Here is a 13036-nt window from a genome sequence, read left to right as displayed (position 1 = left end):
CCCCATATCACAGTGTCCACAGTCGAAAGAGTAGCGTGTCCAAACTCCTCATATCCCAGTATCCAGAATCCATTGATTCAGAGATCCCAATGTCCATACTACTAGATCCCAATGTGCACACTCCTCAGAGTCCATGGTGCACACTCCTCAGGGTCCAATGTCCTCACTCCCGAGATCCCAGTGTCCACACTCCCCAGATCCTAGTGTCCAAACAAGCAGATCCCAGGGTGCACACTACTCAGAGTCCAAAGTGCACACTCCTCAGATCCCAGGGTCCATACTCCTCATATCTCAGTGTTAACACACCAAAGGTTACAGTGTCCAAACTCCCCACTTTCCAGTATCCAGACACCATAGACTCCAGTGTGCACACCCCAAGTTCCAAATGTTCAATCTCCCCCGTTCGCAGTGTACACACTCCCCTGACCCCACTGTCCACAATCCCCATATCCCAGTGTACACACTCCCAAGTTCCTGTGTCAACACTCTCCAGATCCTAGTGACCACACTCCCAAAATCTAGTGTCTACACTTCCCAGATCCCTATGTCCATACTCCCAAGATCCCAGTGGTCACAGTCTCCCTATACCAATGTACAAACCCCCTAGATCCCAGTGTCCACACACCCCAAACCCAGTGTCTACCCTCCAAGGTCCAAGTTTAGACAATACCAAGAGTTCAGTGTGTACACTCCTCTATCCCATGATCAACACTTCTCATATCCCAGTGTCCATATCCTAGTATCCAGACTCCATAGATTCCAGTGTCCACACCCTCCAGATCCAGGTTCCACACTCCCCCGATTTCAGTGTCCAACCTCCCAAGATCCCAGTGTCCAAATTCCCCATGTCTCAGTGTCCACAGTCCATGAACTCAAGTGTTCATATTACTAGATCTTAGTGTCCTCAGTAATCACAGTCCGATGTCCACACTCCCCGATATGAGTGTCCACACTCCCAGATACCAGTGTACACACTTCCCAGAATTCAGTGTGTAGACTCCTCAGATGCCGGTGGCCATATCTCACAGACCACAATGTCCATACTCCCCAGATCCAATAGTCACACTCCCCAGATTCCAGTTTGCACACTACCCAGAGTCCAGTGTGCATACTCCTCTATCCCAGAGTCCACACTCACCAGATTCCTGGGGAGAAAGTCCACATTCCCCAGATGCCTCAGACCCAGTTTGCACACAACACAATTCCCAGTGTTCACAATCCACAGAGCACAGTGTCCACACTCAGCAGAGTCCAGTGTTCTTACTCCCAAGATCCCAGTGTCCACAATCCACAAAGTCCAGTGTACACACTCCCCAGATACCAGTGTCCAAACTCTCGAGATCCCAGTGTCCACGATTCACAGAGTCTGGTATCTACACTCCCAACATCCTAAGATCCACATTGTCCAGCTCCAAGTGTCCACACTCCCAAGATCCCAGTGTCCACACTCTCTAGATCCAGTGTTCACAGTCCACAGATCCCAGTGTCCACACTCCTCAGATCCCAGTGTACACACTCCCCTATCCCAGTGTCCACACTCCCAAGATCCCAGTGTCCACACTGCTAGATCCCCAAGTCCACACTCTCCAGATGTCTATATCCACACTCCCCAGATCCCAGTGTCCACACACACTTCCAAGATATCATTGTTCACACTCCCGAGTCCAGTGTCCACATTGACTAGATCCCAGTGCCCACATTCCCCAGATTCCAGTGTCTATACTCCACAGAACCCAGTGTCAACACTCCCCAGATCCCGGTGTCTAAACTCCCAGATCCCAGGGGGCACACTACTCAGAGTTCAATCTGCACAGTCCTCAGATTCCAGGGTCCATATTTCCCATATCTCAGTGGCAACACTCCAAAGGTTATAGTGTCCAAACTCCCCACTTACCAGTATCTAGACTCCATAGAGTCCAGTGTGCACACTCCCCAGATCCCAGTGTCCACACTCCCAGATCCCCATGTCCACGCTCTGCAGATGCCAGTGTCCAATATCCCCAGATCCCATTGTCCACCCATCCAGATCTCAGTTTCCAAACTACCAGAGTTCAGTGTGCACACTCCTGTAATCCCAGGTTCTACACTCACCAAATCCCAGTGTCAATACTCCAAAAAGTAGTAGTGTCCAAACTCCCTACATCCCATTATCCAGAGTCCATAGATTCCAGTGTTCACACTGCCCAGATCCCAGTGTCCATACTCCCCACACCCCAGATCCCATAGATTCCAGTGTCCACACTCCCCAGTTTTCAATGTGCACACTCCCAAGATCCCAGGGTTCATATTCCCTCCATTCAAAGTTAATATTCCCCTATCCCAGTGTCCACACTCCTCAGATCCCAGTGTGCACACTCCCCCATCCCAGTGTCCACACTGCCCTGATCCCAGTATCCACACTCTCAGATCCCCGAGTCCACACTTTCCAGATCCCAGTATCCACACTCCCCAGATATCAGTGTCCACATGCCCAAGATCCCAGTGTCCCTACTCCCGAGATCTCAGTGTCCACACTCCCTAGATCCCAGTGTCCACAATACCAAGATCCTAGTCTTCACACTCCCAAGATCCCAGTGTCCACATTACCCCATTCCAAGTGTCCACACTCCCCCTATCCCAGTATCCACACTGTCCTAATCCTAGTATCCACACTCCCAGTTCCCTGAGAACACACTTTCCAGATCCCAGTATCCACACTCCCAGATATCAGTGTCCACCTTCCTAAGATCTCAGTGTCCCCATTCCTGAGATCCCAGTGTCCACACTCCCTAGATCCCAGTATGCACAATCCCAAGATCCTAGTTTTCACACTCCTAAGATCCCATTGTCCACATTACCCAATTCCAAGTGTCCACAGTTCCCAGATCTCAGTGTCCACAATCCCCAGATGTGAGTGTACACACTCCCAGTTCCCTGTGTCCACCCTCTTCAAATCCCAGTGCCCACCCTCCTACATCCAAGTGTTCACACGACTCAGAGTCCAGTGTGCACCCTCCTCTGACCCCAGGATCCACTCCTCCTATCCCAGTGTCAACATTCCAAAGAATACAGTGTCCAAACTCCCCACATCCCAGTAACCACACTCCATAGATTCCAGTGTCCACACTGCCCAAATCCCAGTGTCCACCCTCCCAAGATCCCAGTGTCCACACTCTCCACGCTTCAGTGTCCACAGTCCATGGACTCAAATGACCACATTCCCCAGGTCTTAGTGACCTCACTAATCAGTGTCTTCACTCCCCTGATACCATTATCCACACTACCCAGAGTTCAGTGTGCAGAATCCCCAGATGCCAGTGTTCACACCCCACTGAGCACAGTCTCCATAATCCCCAGATCCAGTGTTCACACTCCCCACATCCCAGTGTCCACACTGCTCAGATCCCACTGTGCACACTACACAGAGTCCAGTGTGCACACTCCTCTGATCAAGGTTCCAAACTCTCCATATCCCAATGTTAACACCCAAAAGAGTACAGTGTCCAACCTCCTCCCCACAGCCCAGTATCCAGACTCCATAGATTCTAGTGTCCACACTGCCCAAATCCCAGTGTCCATGCACCCAAGATCCCAGTGTCCACACTCCCCATGCTTCAGTCTCCACAGTCCATGGACTCAAGTGTTAAATTCCCCAGAGCTTAGTGTCCTCAGTAATCACAGTGTCTTCATTCCCTTGAAACCATTATCCATACTACCTAGAGTTCAATTGCAGACTCCCCAGATGCCGGTGTCCACACCCCACTGAGCTCAGTGTCCATAATCCACAGATCCAATGTTCACACTCCTCATCTCCCAGTGTCCATACTGCTCAGATACCAGTGTGCACACTACCCAGAGTCCAGTATGCATTCTTTTCTGAACCCAGGGTCCACACTATCCAGATGCCTGGGTGCACACTCCCCTGATCCCAGTGTCCACACAACACAATTCTCAGTGTGCATACTACTCAGAATCCAGTGTGCACACTCCTCTGATCCCAGGTTCCACACTCCCCATATCCTAGTGTCAACACTCCAAAGAGTACAGTGTCCAAACTCCCCATATCTGAGTATCCAGACTCCATAAATTCCAATGTCCACACGGCCCAGATCCCAGTGTCCACACTCCCCAGATCCCAGTGTGCACAATCCCAATATTCCAGTTTCCAACTCCATAGATCCCAGTGTCCACACTCCCAGATCCCCATGTTCACACTCTCCAAATCACAGTGTCCAAATCCCTGGATCCCATGGTGTACACTCCCAGATCCCTGTATCCACCCTAACCAGAGTCCAGTGTGCACACTCCTATAATCCCAGGTTCCACACTCCCCATATCCAAGTGTCAACACTCCCAAGAAAACAGTGTGCAAACTCCCTACATCCCAGTATCCAGACTTCAAAAATTCCAGTGCCCACACTGCCCATCTCATAGTGTCCAATTCCCCAGATCCCAATCTCCACATTTCCTAGATCCCAGTGTTCATACTCCCCTGGGTTTAGGGGAGTATATATCCCCTATACCAGTGTCCAAACTCCCCAGGTACCAGTGTCCACACTCCCAAGATACTAGTGTCCACACTCCTCAGATTTCAGGATTCACACTCCCTCCATCCCAGTGAGCACATTCCCCCTATCCCAGTGTCCAAATTTCCCAGATGCCAGTGTCTATACTCCCCAGATCCCAGCGTCCACCCTCTCAGATCCCAGTGTCTACACTACCCACAGTCGAGTGCACACACTTCTCTCATCCCAGGTTCCACACTCTCCATATCCTAGTGTCAGCACTGCAAAGAGTGCAGTGTCCCAACTCCCCATATCCCAGTATCCAGACTCCATAGATTGCAATGTCTACCTTGCCCAGATCCAGGGTCTATACTCCCCCGTTCCCAGTTTCCACACTACCTAGATCCCAGTGTCCACACTCCCCAGATCCCAGTGTCCACACTCCCCATGCTTCAGTGTCCACAGTGCATGGACTCAAGTGTACATATTCCCCAGATCTTAGTGTCCTCACTAATCACAGTGTCCACACTCCCCAGATACACACTCCACAGAATGCAGTGCGCAGACTCCCCAGATGCCTGTGGCCACACCCCACTGAGCATACTGTCCATATTCCCAGGAACCAATGTTCACAATACCCATATCCCAATGGCTACACTGCTCTGATAACAGTGTACACACTATGCAGAGTCTAGTGTCCATACTCCCAACAGCTCAGTGTCCACACTCCCAAGATCCAAGTGTCCACACTCCCAAGATCCCAGTGTCCACACTCCCAAGATCTCAGTGTTCACAGAACCCCAATCCAAGTGGCTACACAACCCCTTTCCCAGTGTCCACACTCCCCAGATCCCAGTGTCCACACTCCAACATCACAGTGTGCAATTATCCAGAGATCAGTGTGCACACTCCTCAAATCCCATGGTCCACAGTCCCATATAATGTCCACACTCGAAAGAGTAGACTGTCCAAACTCCTCATATCCCAGTATCCAGACTCCATAGATTCAGAGATCCCAGTGTCCACAACTCCTAGATGCCACTGTGCACACTCCTCATCATCCAGGGTGCACACTCCTCAGAGTCCAATGTCCTCACTCCTGATATGCCAGTGTCCACACTCTCAAGATTCTCGTGTCCAAAACCCCAGATCCTAGGGTGCACACAACTCAGAGTACAATGTGCACATTCCTCGGATCCCAGGGTCCATACTCCCCATAACTCAATGTCAACACTCCAAAGGCTACAGTGTCCAACCTCTCCACTTCCCAGTATCCATACTCCACATGAAACCAATGTTCATACTCCCCTGATCCCAGTGTACATACTCCCCAGATCCAAGTGTCCACAATACACAGAATCCAGTGTCCACATTCCCAACATCCTAGGATCCACATTGCCCAGATCCCAGTGTCCACAATCCCAACAACCCAGTGTCCACATTCCTAATATTCGTGTCCACACTCCCTAGAACTAAGTGTCCACACTCCCCAGATCCCAGTATACAAACTCTCAGATCCCAGTGTTCACATTCCCCTGATCCCAGTGTCCACACTGCCAGTGTCCACACTCCCCAGGTACCAGTGTCCACACTCCCAGATCCCTGTGTACACTCTCCTCTGTTCCCAGTGTCCCCACTTCCCAGATCCCATCGACCACACTCCCAATATCCCAGTGTCCACACTCCCCAGATACTAGTGACCACACCCCAAGTTCTAGTGTCCACAATCTCCCGATCCCAATGTTCATAAGACCAGATACCAAGCCGGGCGCTGGTGGCTCACGCCTGTAATCCTAGCTACTCAGGAGGCTGAGATCTGAGGATCGCGGTTCAAAGCCAGCCCGGGCAGGAGAGACCGTGAGACTCCTATCTCCGATAAACCACCAGAAAACCGGAAGTGGCACTGTAGCTCAAGTGGTAGAGCGCTAGCCTTGAGCTGAAGAGCTGAGGGACAGCGCCCAGGCTCAGAGTTCAAGCCCCACGACCGACAAAAAAAAAAAAGACCAGATACCAGTATTCACACTCTCCCTATACCAGTGTACAAACTCCCCAGACCTCAGTGTTGATATGCCTCAAATCCAGTGTCCACCCTCAAAGATACCAGTGTGCACATTACCCAGAGATCAGTGTGTACACTCCTATATCCCAGGATCCATACTTCTCATATCCCAGTGTCCACATCCCAGTATTCAGACTCCATAGATTCCGGTGTCCACACTGCCCAGATCCAGGGTCCACACTCCCCCAATCTCAGTGTCCACCCACCCACAATCCCATTGTCCACACATCCCATGTCTCAGTGTCCAAAGTAAATGGTCTCAAGTGTCCATATTATCATATCTTAGTGTCCTCAGTAATCACAGTCTAGTGTCCACACTTCCAGATACCAGGGTCCATACTTCCAGATAGCAATGTACACACTTCCCAGAGTGCTGTGTGCAGATTCCCAAGATGCCAGTGACGATATCTCACAGAGCACAATGTCCACACTCCCCAGATCAAATGTTCACACTCCTCAGATCCCAGTGTGCACACTACCCAGAGTCCAATGTGCAGATTCCTGGATGCACATTCCTCTGACCCAGTTTCCACACAATCCAATTCCCAGTGTCCACACCCAACAGAGCACAGTGTCCACACTCAGCAGAGTCCAATGTTCTTACTCCTAAGATCCCAGTGTCAACAATCCACAAGGTCCAGTGTACATACTCCCCAGATACCACTGTCCAAACTCTCCAGATCCCAGTGTCCATGATTCAGGGTCCGGTGTCTACCCTCCCAACATCCTTGTATCCACATTGCCCAGATCCAAGTGTCCACAGTCTACAGATCCTAGTGTCCATACTCCTCAGATACCAGTGTGCACACTCCCCAATCCCAGTGTCCACAATCCCGAGATCCCAGTATCCACACTGCCAGATCCCCGAGATCACACTCTTCAGATGTCAGTATCCACACTCCCCAGATCACAGTGTCCACACTTCTCAGATATCATTATTCACACTCACCAGAGTCCAGTATCAAAGTTCCCTAGATCCTAGTGTCCACATGCCCCAGAATCCAGTGTCTATACTCCCCAAACCCAGTGTCCACACTCCCAGAACCCCATGTCCAAACTCTCCAGATCACAGTGTCCAATCTCCCCAGATCCCATTGTCCACCCACCCAGATCCTAGTGTCCATACTACCCAGAGTTCAGTGTGCACACTTCTGTAATTCCAGGTTCCAAACTCCCCATATCCCAGTGTCAACACTCCAAAAATAGTACAGTGTCCAAACTCTCCACATCCCAGTATCCAGAATCCATAGATTCCAATGTCCACACTACCCAGAACTCAATGTCCACACTCCTAAGATCCCAGTGTCCACACTACCCAGATCCCAATGTGCACACTCCCCCTATCCCAGTGTCCACACTTCCCTGATCCCAGTATCCACACTCCCAGATCCACGAGTCCACACTTTCAGATCCCAGTATCCACACTCCCCAGATATCAGTGTCCACATTCCCCAAATCCCAGTGTCCCCACTGCCCAGATCACAGTGTCTACTCTCCCTAGATCCCAGTGTCCACAATCCCAAGATCCTAGTGTTCACACTCCCAGATCTCCGTCTTCTCACTCTCCAGATTCCAGTGTCCACATTCCCCAGATCCCAGGGTGCACAATTCCACTATTCCTGTTTCCAAACTCCATAGATCCCAGTGTTCACACTCCCAGTTCCCCGAGTCCAACCTCTCCAGATCACAGTGACCACACTCCCATATTCCAGTGTTCCCACAACTCAGAGTCCAGTGTGCACCTTCCTCTGATCCCAGGATCCAAACTCCCCATATCCCAATGTTAACACCCAAAACCAGTGCCCACACTGCCCAGATCCCAGTGTCCAATTCCCCAGATCCCTATGTCCACATTCCCAGGATCCCAGTGTTCATACTTCCCCAAACCCAGAGTTCATACATCCCCTATACCAGTGTCCAAATTCCCCATGTCCCTGGGTCCACTCTCCCCAGATACCAGTGTCCACACTCCTCAGATTTCAGGATTCACACTCCCTCCATCCCAGTGAGCACATTCCCCCTATCCCAGTGCACACACTCCTCAGATGCCAGTGTCCACACTCCCCATTCCCAGTGTCCACCGTCTCAGATTCCAGTGTGCACACTACCCACAGTTGAGTGTGAATACTTCTCTGATCCCAGGTTCCACACTCCCCATATCCCAGTGTCATCACTGAAAACAGTACAGTGTCCCAAATCCCCATATCCTAGTATCCAGAATCCATTCATTACAGTGTCCACACTGCTCAGATCCCAGTGTCCATACTCCTGACACCCCAGAATCCATAGATTCCAGTGTCCACACTCCCCAGATCCCAGTGTGCATGCTCCCACTATCCCAGTGTCCACATTGCCCTGATCCCAGTATCCACACTCACAGATCCCCTAGTCCACACTTTCCAGATCACGGTATCCACATTCCCCAGATATCAGTGAACACATTCCCAAGATCCCAGTGTCCATACACCCGAGATGCCAGTGTCCACACCCGAGATCCCAGTGTCCACAATCCCAAGATCCTAGTGTCCACACTCCCAGATACAAGTGTACACACTGCCCAGAGTACAGTGTGCAGACTCCCCACATGCCAGTGGCCATATATCACAGAGCACAATGTCCACACTCCACAGATCCAATGATCACACTCCCCAGATCCCACTGTGCACACCACCCCGAGTCCAGTGTGCACACTCCTCTGATCCCAGAGTCCACACTCCCCAGATTCCTGGGTGCACATTCCTCAGACCCAGTTTCCACACAACCCAATTCCAAGTGTGCACACCCCACAGAACACAGTGTCCACACTCAGCAGAGTCCAATGTTCTTACTCTCAAGATCCCAGTGTCCACAATCCACAAGGTCCAGTATCCACACTCCAACTAGATACCAGTGTCCAAACTCTCCAGATCCCGGTGTCCACAATTCACAGAGTCCAGTGTGCACCCTCCTCTGATCCCAGGATCCACATTCCCCATATCCCAGTGTCAACATTCCAAAGAATACAGTGTGCAAACTCCCCACATCTCAGTATCCACACTCTATAGATTCCAGTGTCCATACTGCCCAAATCCCAGTGTCCACCCTCCCAAGATCCCAGTGTCCACACTCTCCACACTTCAGTGTCCACAGTCCATGCACTCAAGTGTCCACATTCCCTAGATATTAGTGACCTCACTAATCACAGTGTCTTCACTCCCCGATGCCATTATCCACACTACGCAGAGTTCAGTATGCGGAATCCCCAGATGCCTGTGTCCACACCCCGCCGAGCACAGAGTACATACTCCCCAGATCCAATGTTCACACTCCCCGTATCCCAGTGTCCACACTGCTCAGACCCCAATCTGCACACTTCCCAGAGTCCAGTGTGCACACTCTTCTGAACCCAGAGTCCACACTACCAAGATCCCAGGGTGCACACTCCCTAGATCGCAGTTTACACACAACCCAATTTCCGGTGTGCATACTACCCAGAGTCCAGTGCGCACACTCCTGTAATCCCAGGTTCCACACTCTCCATATCCCAATGTTAACAACCAAAAGAGTAGAGTGTCCAGACTACCCACAGCCCAATATACAGACTCCATAGATTCCAGTGTCTACACTGCCAAGACCACAGTATCCACACTCTCCAGATGACAATGACCCCACACCACAGATCCCATTGTTCACATTTCCCTGATCCCAGGGTACACACTCCCCAGTTCCCATTGTTCATACTCCCTCTATACCATTGTCCACACTCCCAGACCCCTGTGTCCACACTCTCCAGATCCCAGTGTCCACACTCCTCCGATCCCAGTGTCCACCAACACAGATCCCAGTGTGCACACTACCCAGAGTCCAGTGTGAACCATCCTATGATCCCAGGATCCAAACTCCCCCAAATCCCAGTGTCACCATTCCAAAGAATAGTGTCCAAACTCCCCACATTCCAGTATGCATACTCCATAGATTCCAGTGTCTACACTGCCCAAATCCCAGTGTCCACTCACCCAAGATCCCAGTGTCCACACTCCCCACACTTCAGTGTCCACAGTCCATGGACTTAAGTGTCCACATTCCCCAGATCTTAGTGTCCTTAATAATCAGTGTCTTCACTCCCCGATACCATTATCCAGTTCAGTGTGTAGACTACCCAGATGCCGGTGTCCACACCCCACTGAGCACAGTGCCCATACTCCCCAGATCCAATGTTCACACTCTCCATCTCCTAGTGTTCACAATCCCCAGATCCCAGTGTGCACACTCACCCTATCCCAGTGTCCACATTGTCCTGACCCCAGTATCCACACTCCCAGATACCCGAGTCCACACTCCCCAAATCCCAGTGTCCACATTGCTCAGATACCAGTGTGCACATTACTCAGAGTCCAGTATGCACACTCTTCTGAATCTAGGGTCCACACTACCCAGATCCATGGGTGCACACTCACCAGATTCCAGCGTCCACACAACCCAATTCCCAGTGTGCATACTACCCAGAGTCCAGTGTGTACACTCCTCTGATCCCAGGTCCAAACTCTCCATATCCCAAGGTTAACACCCAAATAGAACAGTGTCCAAACTCCCCACATCCCAATATCCAGACTCCATAGATTCCAGTGTCCACACTGACCAGATTGATGTGTCCACACACCCCAGATGCCAATGTTCCCACAGCACAGATCCCAATGTTCACATTACCCCATCCCAGGTTACACACTCCCCAGTTCCCATTGTTTACACTCCCCCAATCCCAGTAACACACTCCCAGATTCCTGTGGCCACACACTCCAGATCCCAGTGTCCACACTTCTCAGATGCTAGTGTCCAACAACCCAGATCCCAGTGTGCACACTACCCATAGTACAGTGTGCACACTCCTCTGATTCCAGGCTCTACACACCCCATATCCCCGTGTCAATATCACAAAGAGTACAGTGTCAAAACTCCCCATATTCAGGTATTCAGACTCCATAGATTACAGTGTCCACACTACCCAGGTCCCAGTGTCCACACTCCCCACATCCCATTGTGCACAATCCCCCTATTCCAGTTTCCAACTCCATAGATCCGAGTGCTCACACTCCCAGATCCCCATGTCCACACTCTCCAAATCAGTGTCCATACTCCCCGGATCCCATTGTGTACCCTCCCAGTTTCCTGTTTACACACTATCCAGAGTCCAGTGTGCACACTCCTATAATCCCAGGTTCCACACTCCCCATATTCAAGTGTCAACACTCCAAAGGAAATAGGGTGCAAACTCTCCACATCCCAGTATCCAGACTCCAAAAATTCCAGTGCCCACACTGCCCAGATCCCAGTGTCCAATTATCCCCCAATGTCCACATTCCCCAGATCCCACTGTTCATAAACCCCCCAACCCAGAGTTCATACATCAAGTATACCAGTGTACAAACTCTCCAGGTAGCAGTGTCCACTCTCCCCAGATCCCATTGTCCACGCTCTCAGATACCTGTATGCACACTACCCACATTCTAGTGTGCCCACTTCTCTGATCCTAGGTTCTACACTCCCCATATCCCAGTGTCACTCTGCAAAGATTAGTGTCCCAACTCCCCATATCCAAGTATCCAGACTCCACAGATTGCAGTGTATACACTTCCCAGATCCAGGGTCCACACTCGCTCGATCCCAGTGTCAACAGTCCAAAGAGTACAGTGTCCAAACTCTCCACATCCCAGTATCCAGAATCCATAGATTCCACTGTACACATTCCCCAGAGTGCAGTGTGAAGACTCCCCAGATTCCAGTGTCCAAACCCGACAGAGCACAGTGTCCACACCCCACAGAGCAGTGTCCACACTCCCTGGATCACAATGTCCGTATTCTCCTGATCCCAATGTTCACACTCCCCTATCCCAGTGTACACATCTGCCGATCCCAGTGTCTACACTCCCCATATCCAAGAGTACACACTCCTAAGATAACAGTGTACACACTCCACAGATCCCAATGTCCACACTCCCCACATTCCAATGTTCAAACTCCTCGTATATCAGTGTAAAACTTCCCAGATCCCATGTACACACTCCCAGATCCATGTGTCCACACTCGCCAGATCCCAGTGTCCACAATACACAGAGTCCAGTGTCCACATTCCCAACAACCCAGGATCCACATTGCCCACATCCAAGTGTCCACACTCCCAACAACACACTGTCCACATTGCTAATATTTCAGTGTCCACCCTCCCTATAACCGAGTCCACACTCTCAAGATCCCAGTGTCCACACTTCCCAGATCAGAGTATCCACACCCTCTAGATCCCAGTCACATTCCCCTGATCCCAGTTTCCACACTCCCAGTGTCCACACTCCAAGATCCCTGTGTCCACATATCCCAGATCCCATTATCCACACTCTCCAGATCCCAGTGTTCACATTCCCCTGATCCCAGTGCCCATACTCCCAGTGTCCACACTCCCCAGGTCCCAGTGTCCACACTCCCAGATCCCTGTGTACACTCTCCTCTGATCCCGGTGTCC

At 50.9% G+C, this 13036-nt stretch overlaps 1 protein-coding gene across 1 annotated transcript in view; it reads left to right on the top strand.

Annotated features, from left to right (window-relative positions):
- LOC138835232 (mucin-2-like) overlaps positions 1–13036 on the top strand; it is a 51869-nt gene that overhangs the window by 18789 nt on the left and 20044 nt on the right. Inside the window, exons 19-33 of the mRNA XM_070033808.1 lie at positions 1456–1575; positions 2407–2619; positions 2940–3073; positions 3337–3473; positions 3768–3841; positions 4621–4710; positions 5157–5361; positions 5955–6060; positions 8497–8548; positions 8970–9105; positions 9634–9819; positions 10316–10366; positions 10761–10919; positions 11887–12006; positions 12843–12979. Of these exons, the coding sequence (XP_069889909.1) occupies positions 1456–1575; positions 2407–2619; positions 2940–3073; positions 3337–3473; positions 3768–3841; positions 4621–4710; positions 5157–5361; positions 5955–6060; positions 8497–8548; positions 8970–9105; positions 9634–9819; positions 10316–10366; positions 10761–10919; positions 11887–12006; positions 12843–12979 (1920 nt within the window). The remainder of the gene's footprint in view (positions 1–1455; positions 1576–2406; positions 2620–2939; positions 3074–3336; positions 3474–3767; positions 3842–4620; positions 4711–5156; positions 5362–5954; positions 6061–8496; positions 8549–8969; positions 9106–9633; positions 9820–10315; positions 10367–10760; positions 10920–11886; positions 12007–12842; positions 12980–13036) is intronic.

This window comes from Dipodomys merriami, unplaced genomic scaffold (assembly GCF_024711535.1).
Source record: "Dipodomys merriami isolate MVZ:Mamm:240054 unplaced genomic scaffold, mDipMer1.0.p SCAF_231, whole genome shotgun sequence".
In the NCBI taxonomy this organism is placed as follows: domain Eukaryota; kingdom Metazoa; phylum Chordata; class Mammalia; order Rodentia; family Heteromyidae; genus Dipodomys; species Dipodomys merriami.
The sequence above is the reverse complement of the archived record's forward strand: the minus strand, read 5'-3'. Positions and strand labels throughout refer to the sequence as shown.